The sequence below is a fragment of the Salvelinus sp. IW2-2015 genome, linkage group LG24 (genome assembly GCF_002910315.2).
Source record: "Salvelinus sp. IW2-2015 linkage group LG24, ASM291031v2, whole genome shotgun sequence".
In the NCBI taxonomy this organism is placed as follows: Eukaryota; Metazoa; Chordata; class Actinopteri; order Salmoniformes; family Salmonidae; genus Salvelinus; species Salvelinus sp. IW2-2015.
This window is the reverse complement of record NC_036864.1, coordinates 10,031,589-10,050,831: the sequence shown is the minus strand read 5'-3', so window position 1 is coordinate 10,050,831 and position 19,243 is coordinate 10,031,589. Positions and strand designations below refer to the sequence as shown.

At 44.2% G+C, this 19,243-nt stretch overlaps 1 protein-coding gene across 1 annotated transcript; it reads left to right on the top strand.

Annotated features, from left to right (window-relative positions):
- The first annotated feature begins 1,609 nt into the window (after nt 1–1,609).
- Nucleotides 1,610–19,152, top strand: LOC111951501 (PCNA-interacting partner-like). Its single transcript, XM_023969630.2, is given in 14 exon segments — nt 1,610–1,728; nt 1,935–2,089; nt 3,119–3,355; nt 3,478–3,588; nt 4,165–4,335; nt 4,471–4,625; nt 5,785–5,965; nt 6,096–6,277; nt 6,400–6,481; nt 17,765–17,945; nt 18,485–18,535; nt 18,538–18,585; nt 18,588–18,749; nt 18,752–19,152. Coding segments are annotated over 13 exon segments (1,773 nt in total). The 5' UTR covers nt 1,610–1,728; nt 1,935–1,939; the 3' UTR covers nt 18,814–19,152.
- The last annotated feature ends 91 nt before the right edge of the window (nt 19,153–19,243 follow it).

The window sequence follows — 19,243 nt, the reverse complement described above, 5'->3', positions numbered from 1 at the left end:
GCAATAGAACACCATTTCACTACAGTTGATCATTCAGTCTCAAGTGTTATTGATTGCAGTCTTAAAGGGGAAAAGTGCAGTTTGAACAATTACAGAGCAGACCACGCAGCCACTGATTTGGTAAACTGCTGCGGGATGGGGCTTGAGAAATGTAACCACTCAAATTCATGGYCATAGCTATGGATGCAAGTACTGACCATCTAGGCAACCTTTGTCCTAGAATGCACAGGCACTTCATGTTTTTGATTGAACTGACCTGGAAGACCAGCTGTTGAATTTAGGCAATRACTGAACTGATCAATTAACTAAGTAACTAACTCAGTGTGGTGCCTAGTTGGGACAAAGTCCTGCGGTACCTGTGGCACTCCAGGAACAGGGTTACCTACCCCTGATCTATATCAAAAGTATAGCATTAATCATATTTTGAAGCTATAGTGTTTGCAAACAAAAGGAATAAAAACAAGTTTACATGTTGGGTTCTGATGGGTATGACAGTTGAACTAAGCTCATGAGGCATCTACGAGTTATATTATTCAATTATCAATGGGTATCCTATATAAAATGTATTTAAAGGTCTAAAAATGATTGTAGCAACCTCAGATTGCCCATTTAAGTAGGCTAGCTAATTACTCTAGTTAACGTACTGGCGACTTAAGTTTGCTCCAAAATGTTTTAGATAGACCCGTATCTCTGGAGTTAAATTAGGGCTGGATAGGCATGAACAAGTGTACGTTACACATAGAGAAGCCAGGCATCTAGTAAGTAGGTTAGGGTCAAGGAGGCATATGCTGGCTATTGCTAGCTCAACAGTGCACAAACGGTCAGTACWGTAGATAGAATAGTTAGACTAACTAACTAACTGTCGCCCACTTTCCCATCTTCTTTGTAACCACCAGGAAGGTGGTAGCCTTGGCTTCAGGACATGCTCTGATAATGTAACATTGTGAAATGCTAGGTAACTAGCAGTTCCCTCCCACTGTTGTACAAGCTAGCTTGCAATATAGCAGCGCTTGCTAATTATTAACGTTTAAACATGATGACGTTACCTAGTTAGCTGATAATAACAGACAGCTAATGTCAGCCAGCGAAACTACCCAAACGCTAGCAGCCTAAAACACACTACAGCGATTAAAAGTGATGACAGCCTTTGGCAAGATAACACAATATACTTTTTTWAAACTTAAAATAAATAAATCGGCTTTTTTAACTAGCACAGATAGCTAACTCATAACCATACCTATGCGTGCATTTTAGCTACAACTTCTGCCACAAAACAAACTGCATTTGTTCCCCAGTTGATGTCCGTGTTGGAACGTACCATGCCATTTTATTCTTAAATTCTAGGGGGACTGCGCTGAGATTAAAAACGCAATGGTGCAGCGCTTTGACAGGTTACACACTATTGCTATATTAAAAACACTTTTTAAAAATAATAATGAATAAACGTTCTCACACGAAACATAGTCAGATATGCTAAAAACAATATTGGGTTCTGTGATAAAGAACCACAGATAGCGGTTGAAACAACATAGGCGTGGTTAAATGATGACACAGAATCTGATTGGTCAGAGTAGTTATTAGCAGGATTTAAAAAATGTCAAAACATCAGCTGCTTGTGCATTGGCTACGTGGGTGGTGAACGTATTTTGGCGATACGCTTACTTACGTCCCTAACATATTCGAGATATATCGAAAAAGGTTGTGTTTGAGGCTGTAACATTTGTTTAGGTAAGTGTGTTTAATGGTGTTTAATTTTTTTCACTAGCTACCAGCAATCTATATTGTTGTAGATGTTTATATCAACTGTAATGAACGTTAATCAGTTTAACTAATACATTGTTATAGGCCGTTTTACGGCACTTTGTATTAGTTACATTGCCTTTTTGAGGGGTTCAGTACATGTAACTAAACAGTCTTGTTTGTCACCTTCACAGGGACAATGGCGACTTTAGAGGACAGTCTGAAGACAATCGTGAGAACCTTCAGGCGAGAATGCCACCGGGTTCTTGAGTCAGAGAGGACTACCATCCACGGGGCAGATGGAATGTTGATGGTTCTACAGCTGGCCATTGCAGAGGTCAATAAACAGGTAAAACTGGTAACATTTTATAAGCTATGAATCCCTTGCTGTGACAAGTGGCCTACAGCAGTTTCATAGGGCCCCTGCAAGACTGCGAAAGCCCCCATCCTTCTCCAAATAGTAAAAAAAATAAAATAATTGTGAGTGCATCTGTTAACTTACTGGAATTCTACAATTTGTGCCATGGGGTAAAGGAAAAGGGTGGTTTTATAGCTACTCATGCCATTCTGCAATGAGGCTGTGAATTTGTCATTTTAAAGATAATTTCCTGCTATTCTACATGTTTTGCAATGAGGCTGAGATTTGTTGCAGTTTTACAGCTGATTTCCTGTAGTTCTTAGCATTTTTGACATGGCTTATGTGTTCATATTCTATTGGGGGAGGGCCATGTAAATGCTACAACTTGTCTAAGTCCTAGCATCTACTGATTTCAGCTAGTGTATAGCTGTGGATTGACTGCATTGTTTGAATGTAATAGTGGCAGTTAATATGAACAAATTATGGTATCATTAATCTAAAGCTGGCTAGCTAACAAATACAGTGCAGACATTTTTCACATTAATTATTTTATGCCGTCTTATCACAGCACTGGTTAACCATGGTTGACCAACTCTGACCAAAATGTCTCTTTATCCCATCAGAAGCTCAATGTCCATTCTGGTATTTAAATTCCTAATTATTTTGGGTTGAGGCCCCCCAAGCCTGCGTGGTACGCCGTTGACTGCGGTCCTAACAGACATTGATACTGCGATCAAAGCCATAACATTTAATGGTGTAACTCCAAAACGTGTTGTCACTAAGGCTTTTACTGTCACTAAAGTTTATCTGCACCCCTATTATAGCCATGTGGGCCTAGTTTCTCCTGATCACATGGTCAGAAGACTCCTGACCCTATAAAGAAATAATCACATCATTTGTCCCACCCGTGGTCCCACCAGACTGTATGGGAGGATAATTCTCCATGATCTATGCATTCTGATTCCCATCACAGGCAGCAGTCATGGCTTTAAGCCATCTGCTTTTGCTCTCTTCTGACAGGAGAGTGGAGAGTTCAGTGTTGCCCTGAGCGACGTCCTGATGGCCTGGAAACACTTACTATTAGACAAACTTCACCTGCCCCTTGACAATGACTCTTCCCGACCAGAGAATTATGACATCATAAGGAAAGAATACGACTCCTTTCTGAAGCGCACCAACACTATGGACCTGATTGATATCCACTCTATGTACAAACAGCTGAGGGTTGATCCGGACCCTGAGGAGCCTCTGAGCTCAGTAAGTATTAGGCCTGCTTGAAACTAGGATGATGGACCATGATTGGAAGTTTTAGTCAACTGTTTGATATAGTCTCAAAGGCCAGTTAGGCTAACTGCTAAATCTGTGTTCATGTTGCCAAGGTCCAGCTGTGTCAGTTTCTGTCCAGTAACATGGAGACCGATGAGGTGAGGGATTCCCTGTCCCATGTCCCCTTGACTCCATCAAGCAAGTCAAAGCCATGCAGCTCACAGGTAAACGGATATGTCATAAGCATGTATGAACATATCAGCATTATAAAGGTCAGCATAGTGTAAGCAAACTGACTCTCCATTCTCTCTACTCACATAAGAGAAGGTGGTTTGGCCAGAATATTAAATGTTATATTGGCTCATATTATTGTGCAACCAAGGTACTTCGTTTCACTGTTCCCTCTCGTTTTCCCAGTCAGCCTGGCAAGACTTTCATTCTCTCTTAGCTTTTCCAGTCTTTTTCAGGCACTGGAATCTGTCTCTCTCTTATTAACAGGAACTTTAAATCATATCACTCAGATTTAAGAGCAAAATGTGAATTAAATTACCAGGCAGCTGTTTTTAAAACGCAACAGACATTGTGGGCTAGGACATGCGCTGCTCTCTCCAGGCTACTGCCCTGTCAACTGTCTGATTTATGAGTGGGTAGAATATGGGTTGCTACTGTAATACTGCCTGGGGGTGATGAGGTTTATGAAATGTTGGTTTGGGTTGAAGATGGTGTTCTGACTTTAAATGGGACCGTGTGTAGTTTGTGGCATCAGCTGGCGGTTTTAAAGGCTCGTAAATCTCCAATAGGTAGGAAAGGTGGTGAGGAGGGTCTTCTGCTCCTATCTGGATCAGCTGGTCAACTCCAAGAACGACATGGCCCTAGCGCACACCCTTGACACCCCTACCAGATCGCTCGGACGTATAGCTTTTACTGACCTGAAGCGTGAAGCACGGAGCAAGAACATGTCACTCTTCTTGGTAAGAATGACAAATTGGCCTCTACTCTTTCCATGTCTGTTAACCTATCATTACACTGACCTATGGTTTCAGCAATGAATGTTGACGACATGACAATCCTATGGTCTCATAATGTTAATCATCTATATATTGTAGGCGGTGACATCATTTGTGAGAGCGGTCCAGCTGGGAGGAAAGGGCTATGCCCCTGCTGAGTCTGACCCCCTGAGGAAACATGTTAAAGGCCTGTCAGACTTTGTCCATTTCACAGACAACCTGGAGGAGATATTGGGAGACAACCCTGACCCAAGGTACTCAACCAGCTGGGTTGTATTTATTAGTGCACATCGTAGCAAAATGTTTTGGAATGGAAGTTTAAAACCAACCCTTAATGGATAGGCCCATTTACTGTAGTTCCTAGTTTTTCTGTTTTCTTTTGTTTGGTGCCTAATGAATACCACCCTGGCCTGGCTTACTCCAACTCTGCTTACCCTTGTCATCAAATCCCACCTGCCCATTGCTGTGTACAGATCTGATTTCCCCCTAATGACTTCAGCCCCAGGTTCTCATGATAACACGTGAATTACTAAAACATGTTTATCTCGGCTACATCAAAGTAAAATTGACAAAGTCAAAAGATAATATGTTCCTTCCTTGGTTTGATTACTATTATCATCAAACTTTAAGATTTCCTTGATCACTCATGGCCTTTGTATAATTGCAGATTGATTCAGATTTTCTTCATCAAGCGTTTGGCTGTGCCACAAATGTGGTTAAGAGATTGTTTGGTGAAAATGTGTGGACTGAACTTTGATCTAAAGCAATGGGAGAAGTCCTGCTGTGTCACAACAAGGCCTGAATTCCAGTAGCAACTACAGTGCTAGAMTGACATCTTGGCACTCAGATATATATAGCGATAGAGTCCATAATATTGGATGTATTGTCCCAGTTCCCTCATAGCAAGGGCCTTTTGGGTGTTTATGACTGAGGATTTTCTCCCTGCTCTGCTGTGGTGCCTCTCTGATGGGACACTGGACTGATCTGATGCCAGAATGGCTCTTTCAACAGCCTGCACCCCTACCTCCCCCTTCACACCCTCAGTGGAGTACTGTATTTCCACACACAAACACCTTCTCTGAAGGGTTCAGGGCCTCTTGTTCAACTAACATCTGGTATCCCAGATGATTCTCTTCCAGAGACTCACTCCCCTCATAATAGCTGGGTCAGGGATTCTAGCCTGCTCCTTCTCCACCCCACCTTGCCACAGTGTTGACACTTGCTGCTCTTTTCACGCACCCCAATGTTGCAGTCACTTCATGGTCAGTGATGAGTAAACCCTTTGACAAAGGGAGCGTCTTTATCACTCTTTCTCCTCATGGCCTATAAGTAGAAGGCTGCTTGACTTGTCTGCCTAATGGCTTAGATAATTGCAAGCATTTATTATATTTCATGTACACTTGTTTTTCTCAGTATTGCTGGCATTCGTCTGGTGACCAGTATCAGGGCAGCTCTGTTGAAGGGGCGGGCCAGTGGAGACGTTGTGTARGCTGCAGCTGACGAGACTGCCAAGGACCTCAAAGAGCGGATCGCTGAGATACATCTGTCCCACAGACTGCAGTTGGCTAGTGGGACAGGGATCAGCCCAGCCAGGGTATGATGCCTTTCTGGGCCAACGGCTCCAACCGCTCTCAGCCTACATGTTCATGTCAATGCCCTTTTTGTTTGAGCCACATCAACACCGTCATCTTAACACTATAGTGTTTTGTGTATATCCTCTTCAGCCTAGATACCATGCTATTAACCACGCCACTGCTTATGGAGGTCGGGAGACTGTGAAGGTCCTGATAGCGTTGCTGGATGAAGATGCTTTGGCACCGCCCTGCAGGAACAAGGCAGTCTTACTCTCTGCGGATCAGGCTGTCCTCAGTGGGGAGGAGGGGGCCTGCATGCTCACACTGTTCCGGTAAGCCTCATCTCACGCGCTAATCAAAACTTAATAGGCTAATAATGAATAGGTTTTCACAGCCTCTCTAACCCCTAACTCATAAACAGCTGCTTTCAGTCCGATTGCTTCTGTGTCCTCAGATCCCCTGAGGTTCCCACTGGCTCCTCTCCAAAACCCCTGCAACACCGTGTCCAGGAGCGACAAGATCAACTCAAACCCAAGGTACACACAGCTCGCCCACCTCCCACCCTCCAAGTAGGACCAGGAGACCCGAATACGAAACATCGATTCAGATGTCCAAACATTGAAAAATAATGTCTATGTCCTGTAATTTCTCCCCGGTATTGTATTTATTTGCTCAGTTGACGCCCCTTGTCTTATAACTGGTTTCTACACGGTCACATTTGTACAGCTGTGTTTTTGCTCCCAGCGTTAGTCCAGTGGGTTGCTCTGAGTGAGTCTGGGGTATAAAACTACTCCTCTACAATCGGGGGATTCAAACTGGCAACCTCCCAGTGACATGTTTTGTTACGCTTCTCAGCAGGGCTCCACCCTCTTGGTTTGATAAGTAGCTGGTCAGAAGATTCTCTACAATTGTTTAAGTCAATCCCTCTGAGGGTTTGCCTGTTTACTGTGGTCATTGTATAGCATCCCTAGATGTTTTCTCTCTTCATTATCAGTAGGCCCAGGACAATACCATTATCACAATATTTTTCCATGGCAAAAATTAAACAAAGCAGAACTCTTTGGTCCTTTAAAAATACAGGTTGTCTCCTATAGCTTGGGAAATAAATAAATATGACTCTGGATGACAATGTTTGTTGAAGTGAAATCCGCTTCATTTATTTATTTTTGACAAGATACTAACGAGTATCGTGATACTGGTATCGGCACTAATTATCAGGATGTAAACGGATTGATATAACCAGCGGATGTGGACAGATTCTCAGTCAGTAGTGTGCAGCCTGGAAGGTTGTGGGCTTATCGACTTGCCTCAGTGTACATGTTTGCTGTTTTCACGATGCGCTTGTAGAATTGAGACCTGGCGCTAACATGCTGTGCTCGTCAGTAACAAGTGTACCGTTCCTCAAAAGCACCCAGTTAAATAGCAAATACAACCTGGATGTAGAAACTGCTTGCTCATCTAAAACAATTACAGTTTCAGATTTTAAAGGGGCTGGGTCGTTCTCAGTCTCTACATGAAATAGACTGCTTGAACCCCTTTCAAACATGTGTGCTTAACACATTTTGTGGAAATGGGCTCCTTTATTTGATTGCGCTAGCAGATGTCACTTTAGCTCCCCACATTCTGGCCGTCTTCCTGGGAGTGCGCTGTAATGGTCCCTGGGCTGCTCACCGCTTCCTGAACTCGGCGGGCGGAAGCTTTCTGCATCCACTTCACTTTAAAGATGTCATATCAGTCGCCTAATTCGACTAGTAAGGGAAACTTGAATGGTTGTTGTCTGCTGAATGTCTATCAACCCGGACCCCTGTCCAATAGTTTCATCATACACTGACGTCAGTCAACTGGCCCATGTGCAGATGGTCACATTTAGTTTTTGCATTGTGGTTCTTTTTTCCAATGCTTTTGTCTGTTTCAGACAGAATAAACACGGCAAAACTGTTATAGCTCAGCAAATTAAGTGTGCTTAATGATGTATTGAATTGCATCATTTGGATGAATAGTATGACCCATTGATGTCTGTGATAATTTGATCTCTGTAACAAGATGCCTTTCAATGCTTTGAAGTATTCCTCTTCCCCATGAAATCCAAGCTGGCTCATAAGAGGAGCTACCATAAGAAAACAATATGTCTGCCAACTTCTCACCTAATATCCTGATCTTGCAGGTGGGCTATTGGGCTTGTGTGAGTGCATTCAAAAACAAACCTGAGAACAGAGCAATTGCTTGCACCTGCTGTTCCTTGAGGTCTCATCAGGATGGGCTTACCTTGCCTGGCCAACCAGTCTATAGAGGTTGTCTTAGGACAGCCTCTGAAGTGGTGCCCCCCCTTTCTCTCCCTGTAATAGAACAAGATGCTGCTGTTTCCACCTGCTATAATTGGATTAAGTGTGGACTGCATGTCAGGATGTCATGTCGGTCTTCTACCTCCCTGCCTGCGTTATGTTATGTTCTCCCCTGGCCGTCATTATTTCTGGCGTTAGTGAGGCGTTTTTATTAGCATGCAACGAGGGTACGTGTACATTTCATGCCTGGTGATCTGAGAGTTCAATGTTGTTTATAGTGCTCTTTTGAGAACTTGAATAGCCTTCTCAGGGCTTTGATTTTATTTATTTCCCCCCCCCCCCCTTTGCGTTAGTCCCACCCAGCTTTGCACACCGTTCTTTTTTCTCCACTGGATTCCTCCTTCCCTGCTGCGCCTCTCTTGCTGGCCTGGAGGGAGAATCCTTGAGTCATGATAATCCCCAGCAGGCCTGGATCAGAGGATAAAGGAGTGGATCGGCCAGGTTTCCCGATAGCGATGGAATTTAAGCTTACGAGTGTCTTAAARAATGCGTCTTTCCTACAACGACTAAATATGTAACATGCGTTTCCCAAAACACCATGCATAGCAGTCGCTAAATGCATCGTTGGAGCATGTGTCTAGACTGATGGGATCGACACGGAGCGCTGCTCTTGGATCCGCTTTCTTCATTCAAATCTTTCCTTAAATTTATATAGTTATTTCACAATACTGACAACAGATCAGCTCCGACAGATATTACCACCCACTGCTGCAAATATTGACGTGGCTAATTGTAATGCCTACCCGATAAAAATTCATTTAAATGATATGCCACATTGAGCATATGATACAGAAGGCTACACATGAAATGTGTTGAAATTATAGAGTAGCCTACAAGTAGAGATGTATAACTCAATTGATTGAAAGTGTGCRGAAGACCATGGCTGACGTTTTACATTCTCCCAATCAATTGTGCAATACACATTTTAATTGTAATTTTTTTATACTTATTGTGTACATAATGTTGCTGCTAACGTGAGACTCCAGAGACGAGCGAGTAAACTCCCAATGCCTTCAATTCTTGCTTCAATGTGCAATCGTTAAATAAAATTGATGACATAATATTAAGATTATTTTACCAACGGGACATTAAGATGTTGCCGTTATGTTTCACCGAGACGTGGCTGAATGAAGAAACTGACAATATAGAGCTGGCGGGATTTTCCATTCACCGGCAGAACAGACGCTACCACCTCTGGTAAGACGAGGGGTGGATGTGTGTCTTTGTCAATATCACCTGGTGAGCGATGTCTAATAATAAATAAGTCTCAAGGTATTGATCTCCTGAGGTAGAGTACCTTATGATGCGGTGGACTGCATCATATCTACCAAGAGTTCTCATCTATATTATTCGTAGCCGTCTATTTACCAGCTCAAAGCGAAGCTGGCACTAAGACAGCTCTCAATAAGGCCATAAGCAAAGAAAATGCTCACCTAGAAGCGGTGCTCCTAGTGGCCGGGGACTTTAATGCAGGCAAACCTAAATCAGTTTTACCAAATTTTTACCAGCGTGTCACATGTGCAACCAGGGGGGGGAAATCCTAGACCACCTTTACGCCACACACAGAGATGCATACAAAGCTCTCCCTGACCCTCCATTTGGCAAATCTGACCATATTTCTATCCTCCTGCTTACAAGAAACTTCAGCAGGATGTACCAGTGACTCGCTCAATGCGGAAGTGGTCAGATGACACGGATGCTACACTACAGGACTGTTTTGCTAGCACAGACTGAAATATGTTCTGGGATTCATCCAATGGCATTGAGGAATACACCYCCTCAGTCATCGGCTTCATCAATAAGTGCATCGACGTTGTCCCCACAGTGACTGTACGTACATATCCCAATCAGAATCCATGGATTACAGGCGACATCCGCCTCGAGCTAAAGGCTAGAGCTGCCACTTTCAATGAGCGGGAGACTAATCCGGACACTTATAAGAAATCTCACTATGCTCTCTGAACTATCAAACAAGCAAAGCGCCAATACAGGATTAAGATTGAATCCTACTACACCAGCTCTGACGCTCGTCAGATGTGGCAGGGCTTAAACTATTACGGACTACAAAGGGAAACCCAGACGTGAGCTACCCAGTGGCGCGAGCCTACCAGACGAGCTAAATGCCTTTTATGCTCGCTTCGAGGTAAGCAACACTGAGGCATGCACCAGCTGTTCTGGATGACAGTGTGATAACGCTCTCGGTAGCCGACGTGAACAAAACCTTTAAACAGGTCAACATTCACAAAGCCGCTGGTCCAGACTGATTACCAGGACGTGTTCTCAAAGCATGCGCAGAACAACTCAAGTGTCTTCACTGACATTTTCAACCTACCTGACCGAGTCTAATTCCAACATGTTTCAAGCAGACCACCATAGTCCCTGTGTCCAAGGAAGCGACAGTAACCTACCTAAATGAATACTGCCCCGTGGCACTCACGTCTGTAACCATGAAGTGCTTTGAAAGGCTGGTCATGGCTCACATCAACAGTATCCTGCCGGACACTAGACACACTCCAATTTGCATACTTCCCCAACAGATCTACAGATGTAAACTCAATCGCACTCCACACTGCCCTTTCTCACCTGGACAAAAATAACATCAATGTGAGAATACTGTTCATTGACCACAGCTCAGCATTCAACACCATAGTGCCCACAAAGGACTCTGGGACTAAACACCTCCCCCTGCAACTGGATCCTGGACTTCCTGACGGGCTGCTCCCAGGTGGTAAGTGTAGGCAACACGTCTTCTACGCTGATCCTTAACACTGGGGCCCCTCAGGGGTGTGTACTTAGTCCCCACCTGTAGTCCCTGTTCACCCACGACTGCATGGCCAAACACGACTCCAACCACAAGTTTGCTGAAGACACAACAGTGGTAGGCCTGAACACTGACAACGATGAGACTGCCTATAGGGAGGTCAGAACTGGCAATGTGGTGCCAGGATAACGATCTCTCCCTCAATGTGAGCAAGACAAAGGAGCTGATCGTGGTCTACAGGAAAAGGTGAGCCAAACAGGCCCCCCATTAACATCGACAGGGCTGTAGTGGAGCGGGTCGAGAGTTGAAAGTTCCTTGGTGTCCACATCACCAACAAACTATCATGGTCCAAACATACCAAGACAGTTGTGAAGAGGGCACAACAAAACCTTTTCCCCCTCCAGAGACTGAAAAGATTTGGCATGGGTCCCCAGATCCTCAAAAGGTTCGACAGCTGCACCATCGAGAGCATCCTGACCGGTTGCATCACCGCTTGGTATGGCATCTGACCGTAAGGCGCTACAGAGGGTAGTGCGTACGGCCCAGTACATCACTGTGGCCAAGCTTCCTGCCATCCAGGACCTACAGTTGAAGTCAGAAGTTTACATACACCTTAGCCAAATGCATTTAAACTCCAGTTTTTCACAATTCATGACATTTAATCCTAGTTAAAATTCCCTGTCTTAGGTGAGTTAGGATCATCACTTTATTTGAAGAATGTGATATGTCAGAATAATAGTTTTTAAAATTTAATTTTTATCATTTCTTTCCTCACATTCRCAGTGGGTCAGAAGTTTACATGCACTCAATTAGTATTTGGTAGCATTGCCTTTTAAATTGTTTTAACTTCAACTTCAACTTCAAACGTTTCGGGTAGCCTTCCACAAGCTTTCTACAGTAAGTTGGGTGAATTTTGGAATTTTGGCCCAGTGGTCCTGCTGCTGGGTTGTTGCCCTCCTACGGCCTCCTCCACGTCTCCTGATGTACTGGCCTGTCTCCTGGTAGCGCCTCCATGCTCTGGACACTACGCTGACAGACACAGCAAACCTTCTTGCCACAGCTCGCATTGATGTGCCATCCTGGATGAGCTGCACTACCTGAGCCGCTTGTGTGGGTTGTAGACTCCGTCTCATGCTACCACTAGAGTGAAAGCACCGCCAGCATTCAAAAGTGACCAAAACATCAGCCAGGAAGCATAGGAACTGAGAATTGGTCTGTGGTCACCACCTGCAGAACCACTCCTTTATTGGGGGTGTCTTGCTAATTGCCTATAATTTCCACCTTTTGTCTATTCCATTTGCACAACAGCATGTGAAATTTATTGTCAATCAGTGTTGCTTCCTAAGTGGACAGTTTGATTTCACAGAAGTGTGATTGACTTGGAGTTACATTGTGTTGTTTAAGTGTTCCCTTTATTTTTTTGAGCAGTGTATATATTTTAAACTTCTCTTTGCACCAACGAGTGATGGAGAGGAACCACTATCTATCACTGCTCGTCCATCCCGAGTTCAATGAGCCAGTCAATTTGGGCATTTCTGCAGTATATTAGACCATGTCCAATTCGTGATGATAAATGCCCATTGTAAGACATTGCAAATGGACAGTTTGTTTGTCCATTTCTAATGTATTTAATGGGGGATTATCCATCACCAAATGGACAGGCTGAAATCAAGATCAATGAGAAATGCTTACTTCCTCTGCTCAAACATGACAAATATACCATCTAGGTTGAATCAGGGCTTAATAAATATTATACACACATATATATTGTACACACACATCTCAATTGGACATTTCTTATGCCATTTGGCCYAGTTCACTGATCATATATTGCAAATGGACAAAATCATAGTCCTTATGGACGAACACAATAAAATAAGACAAARGTATGTTTATACGGTTATTACATATGTATAATTYACACACTTTTTTTCAATTTCACCCTTTTTGTTTTGAGTTTGACCATTAGCCATGTGAAAATCAACGGTGGAGCGCGTTCACCATTTTGGGGGTATGACACTAGGCACTTCCCATATGGTTTTGATGAACTGCTGTCCATTTGAGTGGTATTTGCAATTGTGTAWATGGTTTGCCCAATGCCAGTAAGTTGCCATTCATTTTTGTCAATTTCATGGGGGTCTTCCCTTTCCAAATGCACTGTGAACATTACATTGGTAAGTATTCAGACCCCTTGGCTTTTTCCACATTTTTGTTACGTTACAGCCTTATTCTAAAATTGATTGTTGTTCCCCCAATTTAAACACAATATGACAAAATAAAAGTGTTTTTCAAAATTGACGCATTGTATATATCAACTGAAATATCACATTTTACATAAGTATTCTGACCCTCTTAGTACTTAGAAGCACATTTTGCAGTGATTACCGCGTAGTGTCTTCTTGGGTGTGACGCTACAAGATTGGCCCATCTGTATTTGGGGAGTTTATCCCATTCTTCTCTGCAGATCCTCTCAAACTGTCAGGTTGGAGGGTGAGCGTCGCTGCACAGCTAATTTCAGGTCTCCAAAGATGTTCAAGTCCGGCCTCTGGCTGGGCCACTCAAMGACATTCAGAGACTTGTCACGAAGCCACTTCTGTACTTTGCTCTGTTCATCTTTCCCTCAATCCTGACTAGTCTACCAGTCCCTGCCGCTGAAAAACATCCCCACAGCATGATGCCATCACCACCATGCTTCACCGTACGGATTGTGACATGTTTCCTCCAGACGTGATACTAGGAATTCTGTCCAAAGAGTTRAATCTTGGTTTCATCAGACCAGAGAATCTTGTGGTCTGAGTCTATTGTTGCCTTTTGGCAAACTCTAAGCGTGCTGTCATGTGCCTTAAAAAAAAAAAGTGTTATTTTTTTTTACACTGTGTTACTTCCGTCTGGCCACTCTACTGTAAAGGCCTGATTGGAGTGCTGCAGAGATTGTTGTCCTTSTGGAAGGTTCTCCCATCTCCACAGAGGATCTCTGTCAGTAACCATCAGGTCCTTGGTCACCTCCCTGACCAAGGCCTTTCTCCCCTGATTGCTCAGTTTGGTGGTTCTAAACTTCTTCCATTTTAAGAATGATGGAGGCCACTGTTCTTGGACCTTCAAAGTTTTGATACCCTTCCCCATATTTGTGCCTTGGCACAATGCTGTCTCTGATCTCTATGTACAATTCCTTCAACCTCAGGGCTTGGTTTTTGCACTGACATGCCCTGTCAACTGTGGTACCTTAAATAGGGTTGTGTGTCTCCAAATCATGACCAATCAATTGAATTTACCACATGTAATCTATGGAAACAGGATGCACTTGAGCTCAATGTCGAGTCTCCTAGGGAAGGGTCTGAATATTAAGTTGTTTTGTTTTTTCTAAATTTGCGAACATTTCTAAACCTGTATTTGCTTTGTCATTTTGGGATATTGTGTAGATTGAGTTATTCTAAAATGTTTAAAAAAAAAATGTTTTATTAAGGCTAACTTAACAAAATGTGGAAAAAAGGAAAGGGGTCTGAATGCACTGTATGGCCGATGTGCACCGATACGTTATCTTATGACAAGATTTGAAAAGGATTTGCCAGTAGCTTGTTGACTTGATTCATGATGACTGCTTGCTAGCTAAGATTTTGAAAGTATGATGATGACATGATCAGGCCAATCAAAGCTACGGTAGTTATAATGTCACTTTATCTGTGGCCAATGAACTTGAGCCTTCTTGTATGGGCACTTCTAAAATAAATCTATGGCAGCACCCAAGGTGCTTGAATTTTCAAGCTCTCCTTGTAGATTTTGAGGTGGCATAGTGTCCCCATGAGTGACGGAACACTGAGCCTATCACGGCGCAACTAGAGAACATTGGCTCTCCTTTACTGCAGCCAACGTGAGTAAAACATTTAAAGGTGTTAACCCTCGCAAGGCTGCCGGCACAGACGGCATCCCTAGCCGCGTCATCAGAGCATGCGCAGGCTGGTGTGTTTACGTACATATTCAATCGATCCTTATCCCAGTCTGCTGTTCCCACATACTTCAAGAGGGCCACAATTGTTCCTGTTCCCAAGAAAGCTAAGGTAACTGAGCTAAATGACTATTGCCCCGTAGCACTCACTTCCGTCATCATGAAGTGCTTTGAGACGAGTTAAGGATCATATCACCACCCTAGACCCACTCCAATTTGCGCACCGCCCCAATAGGTCCACAGACGATGCAATTGCAATCACACTGCACACTTCCCTAACCCATCTGGACAAGAGGAATACCTATGTAAGAATGCTGTTCATCGACTACAGCTCAGCATTTAACACCATAGTACCCTCAAATCGTCATTAAGCTTGGGGCCCTGGGTCTTGGACTTCCCGATGGGCCATCGCCACCAGGTGGTGAGGGTAGGAAACAACATCTCCACCCCGCTGATCCTCAACACTCGGGCCTCTACAAGGGGGTGTTTTCAGCCCTCTCTTGTACTCCCTGTTCACACCCATGACTGCGTGGCCATGCACGCCTCCAACTCAATCATCAAGTTTGCAGACGACACTACAGTGGTAGGCTTGATTACCAACAACGACGAGACGGCCTATAGGGAGGAGGTGAGGGCCCTCGGAGTGTGGTGTCAGGAAAATAACCTCCCACTCAACATCAACAAAACAAAGGAGATGATTGTGGACTTCAGGAAACAGCAGAAGGAGCACCCCCCTATCCACATCAACGGGACAGTAGTGGAGAAGGTGGAACGTTTTAAGTTCCTCGGCGTACATATCACGGACAAACTGAAATGGTCCACCCACACAGCGTGGTGAAGGCGCAACAGCGCCTCTTCAACCTCCAGGAGGCTGAAGAAATTTGGCTTGTCACCGAAAACACTCAACTTTTACAGATGCACAATCGAGAGCATCCTGTCGGGCTGTATCACCGCCTGGTATGGTAACTGCTCCACCCAAAACCGTAAGGCTCTCCAGAGAGTAGCGAGGTCTGCACAACGCATCACCGGGAGCAAACTACCTTCCCTCCAGGACACCTACAGCACCCGATGTCACTGGAAGGCCAAAAAGATCAAGGACAACCACCTGAGCCACTGCTTGTTTACCCCACTATCATCCAGAAGGTGAGGTAGGTACAGGTGCATTAAAGCTGGGATCGAGAGACAAGCTGTTTTTCTGTCAAGGTCATCAGACTGTTAAACAGCCATCACTAACATTGAGTGGCTGCTGACAACATACTGACTCAAATCTCTAGCCACTTTAATTATTAAACATTTATTACATCCAATTTATCACTAGCCACTTTAAACAATGCCACTTTATATAATGTTTACATATCCTACKTTACTCATCTCATATGTGTGTGTATATATTGTACTCTATACCATCTACTGCATCTTGCCTATGCCATTTGGCCATTGCTCATCCATATATTTTTATGTACATATTCTTATTCATTCCTTTACACGTGTGTGTTAGGTATTACTGCATGGTCGGAACTAGAAGCACAAGCATTTTGCTACACTCGCATTAACATTGCTTACCATGTGTATGTGACAAATCAAATTTGATTTGACATTACCAATCCCTATGCTCTGTATTTTCTGCTGGCTGCCCCACCACAGAAAGCACTAGCTAAACCGCTGCGGCCCTGCCCTGAATGACAGGTCGCAACTGGCCTGTTCCACAAAAGTGCTCGCTCACCWTTTTAAGCCAGCTACATTTCTACAGTAATGAATATTTCAGAACTAACCTGATACCAGGCAGTTAAACTCCATTTATCCTTGAATGAAGTGTCCAAGCCACAAGTTGAGGACCAATTAAATCCGATTCCCTCCCTCTCACAAAGATTGCGTCATCATCCCCTTAATTTGAGGAAGACTACTGATTTTTTTTCAAATGTTGATTGTTCAAATGTTTGTAAAAAAAATAAAACATGACTCACATTACAGGTATCTTAGTCGCTGGTTTGACTCCCCGAGCCAACTTGGTGAAAAAGCTGTTGCGCCTTTTCAGCAAGGCCCTAATTAGTCTTCAATTACACTTTAGTAATGACGGTGAATTTGAAACCACTCAAGTTTTACTCTATGACGTAACGTTATTTTATCAATAGGAGTGTGGGAGGTGCTTGTGCATTGATGAGCACACAAGACAGCAAAAATATATAAAAATAAACACTGCACTTCAACCCTATTCCACACCATCTCCTGCGGGATTTGCAATGACTTTTAATTTTGATTTCGGCACAAATTAGTGGCACTGACTCGCCCATGGATTAAGGCTTCGGCATTGTCTCAACGCGTTTGACTAGCCTTGTGCAACATGCATGTGCAGTTACAAGCCTGCTAGCATTAGCAGCAGGCGGACACGCAATATACACTGTCGTAGTATGGATGAAGCCTGAGAATGTGAAGTTAACTAAAGCTAGCTAGCTTTAGAAAAACCTGAGTAGCGCTAGCTTCAGTCATAGTATACCCCTGGGGCTGCTGGGATTGTGGGCCCTGGAGATCAGACTCACTACTTTTCTTGACTGTCCTCAGATCAGTTTTGTTTTTAAATGGCCTACTAGGTTCAGGTTCATTGTCTAATGGAGGCTTGGCTGAACCTCATTACGTCACAATGTTCCTCCAGAACTTGCAACAAAACTGTTTCGATAAACAAGCCCATTCCTGGAGAGCTACCATCTTGTATCTTCACTTCAACCCTAATCTAGTGCACCTGATCCTTATTATTTATTATTAACTTTTTTTTAAGGCCAGAGAGCGAACCATCCGATCTCAGTTTGCCTGCACGTACCAGGACGACTCCGAGCTGCCCCTCAACCGTGTGCTGGACTTCCCCAGCACCATCCAGGTCCCCACCTGTGTGCACCCGGCTCCTAAGCGGACCCTCACTACTGTGGACTCCACCTCTGCTGTCAAGGAGCTGGGCAGAGGTAAAAAATGTGTAGTTGTGACTTCATTCTCCCTTTCTCAGCAGAGACTTGTAACTGCATGTACTAATCATGCATTCTGGCGAACTGCTCCAGACTTCCTCACATATAGTGCAGCATAGCTACATGCACACAACACCCCCCCCCCCCCCTTCAGGGATTGGCTTCTATTCCCTCTGACGCCACCGATTCGGCTTGATGCCCAGATCCACCTTCCCAGGCCTCGAACCCTGCCCAGTCCCAGCCTTGGGAATGGTACTTACGATCAACCTTTAAATGATTCCCCATTTTATAAACCTGGCCGCCCCCACATCTGTAGTAAAAACCTACACCCCCTACTCTCTTTCTGTGGGAATCCAGGCTCCGCTCCATTGGGTTACATGACAAATGTTCACTTTCAGCTCGCTAGAATAAACACTCTGGCTGTTAAACTGCAGGCTAACGTCAGCAATTTCATCAGATTTCCCTCCCCCTTTCCTTCCTCTCATGTCAATTTTTTTCAGCCCCAATTGTTAAGCTCTATTACTGTTTCCTCTCTCCAGTGGAGGTTTACCCAGAGGCTGGGAGGAAAGAGGCCCAGCGAGGAGGCACGACCCGGGGGTTGCCGCAGCGCTGGGGCCCAGGAGTGGAAATGATGCCCGAGCAGCAGAGTAGGCGTGGGCGGTCGGAAGACCAGCATCCAGACAGAAGGAAGCAGCAAGGCCAGTAAACGGAAGCTGGTGGATGGTAGCGAACACTGTGTGTCAGAGAACCAGCCCCCTCTGAAGAAACTCCCCACCAGATTGACAGGGAAGAATGTGGGGGCTAAAGCCCCAGTAAGAAGAAACTGATTGCAGGACAGGGCAAGCTCACCAGCTTCTTCAGATTGTGAACTACTCATTGTCGTGATGACGTAGAAGGCAGTACTAGTAATGTCGCTTTATTTAATCAATGGTCTGTGTCTTTGAAGCTGAATGTTCCGGAATCAATTGCACTTGTTTTCCCGCAGTGGCGCTTGGCCTGATTTCAGAAGCTTTATTGTACTTTTATTTATTTTTTGCCTCTGTGCTTTCCAACAATTGACAGACATCATTTTGAAAGAAAGATCACCAGCTGTGGTGTGTCTGGGAGAGTGTGATGCAGAAGAGCTGTTGAGGCAATGTGGAAAGTCTGAGAGTGGTTGAAACCCAAGCAGATCTGTTTGATGGCTGATCTGCGGAGGCTTGGCCTGCAGTTTATCTCCCTCTAAGACAAAAGGCCCACCGCCAGACACTTCTCCTCTCTGACATGCATCTTCACTACTACTATAATACATTCTATAC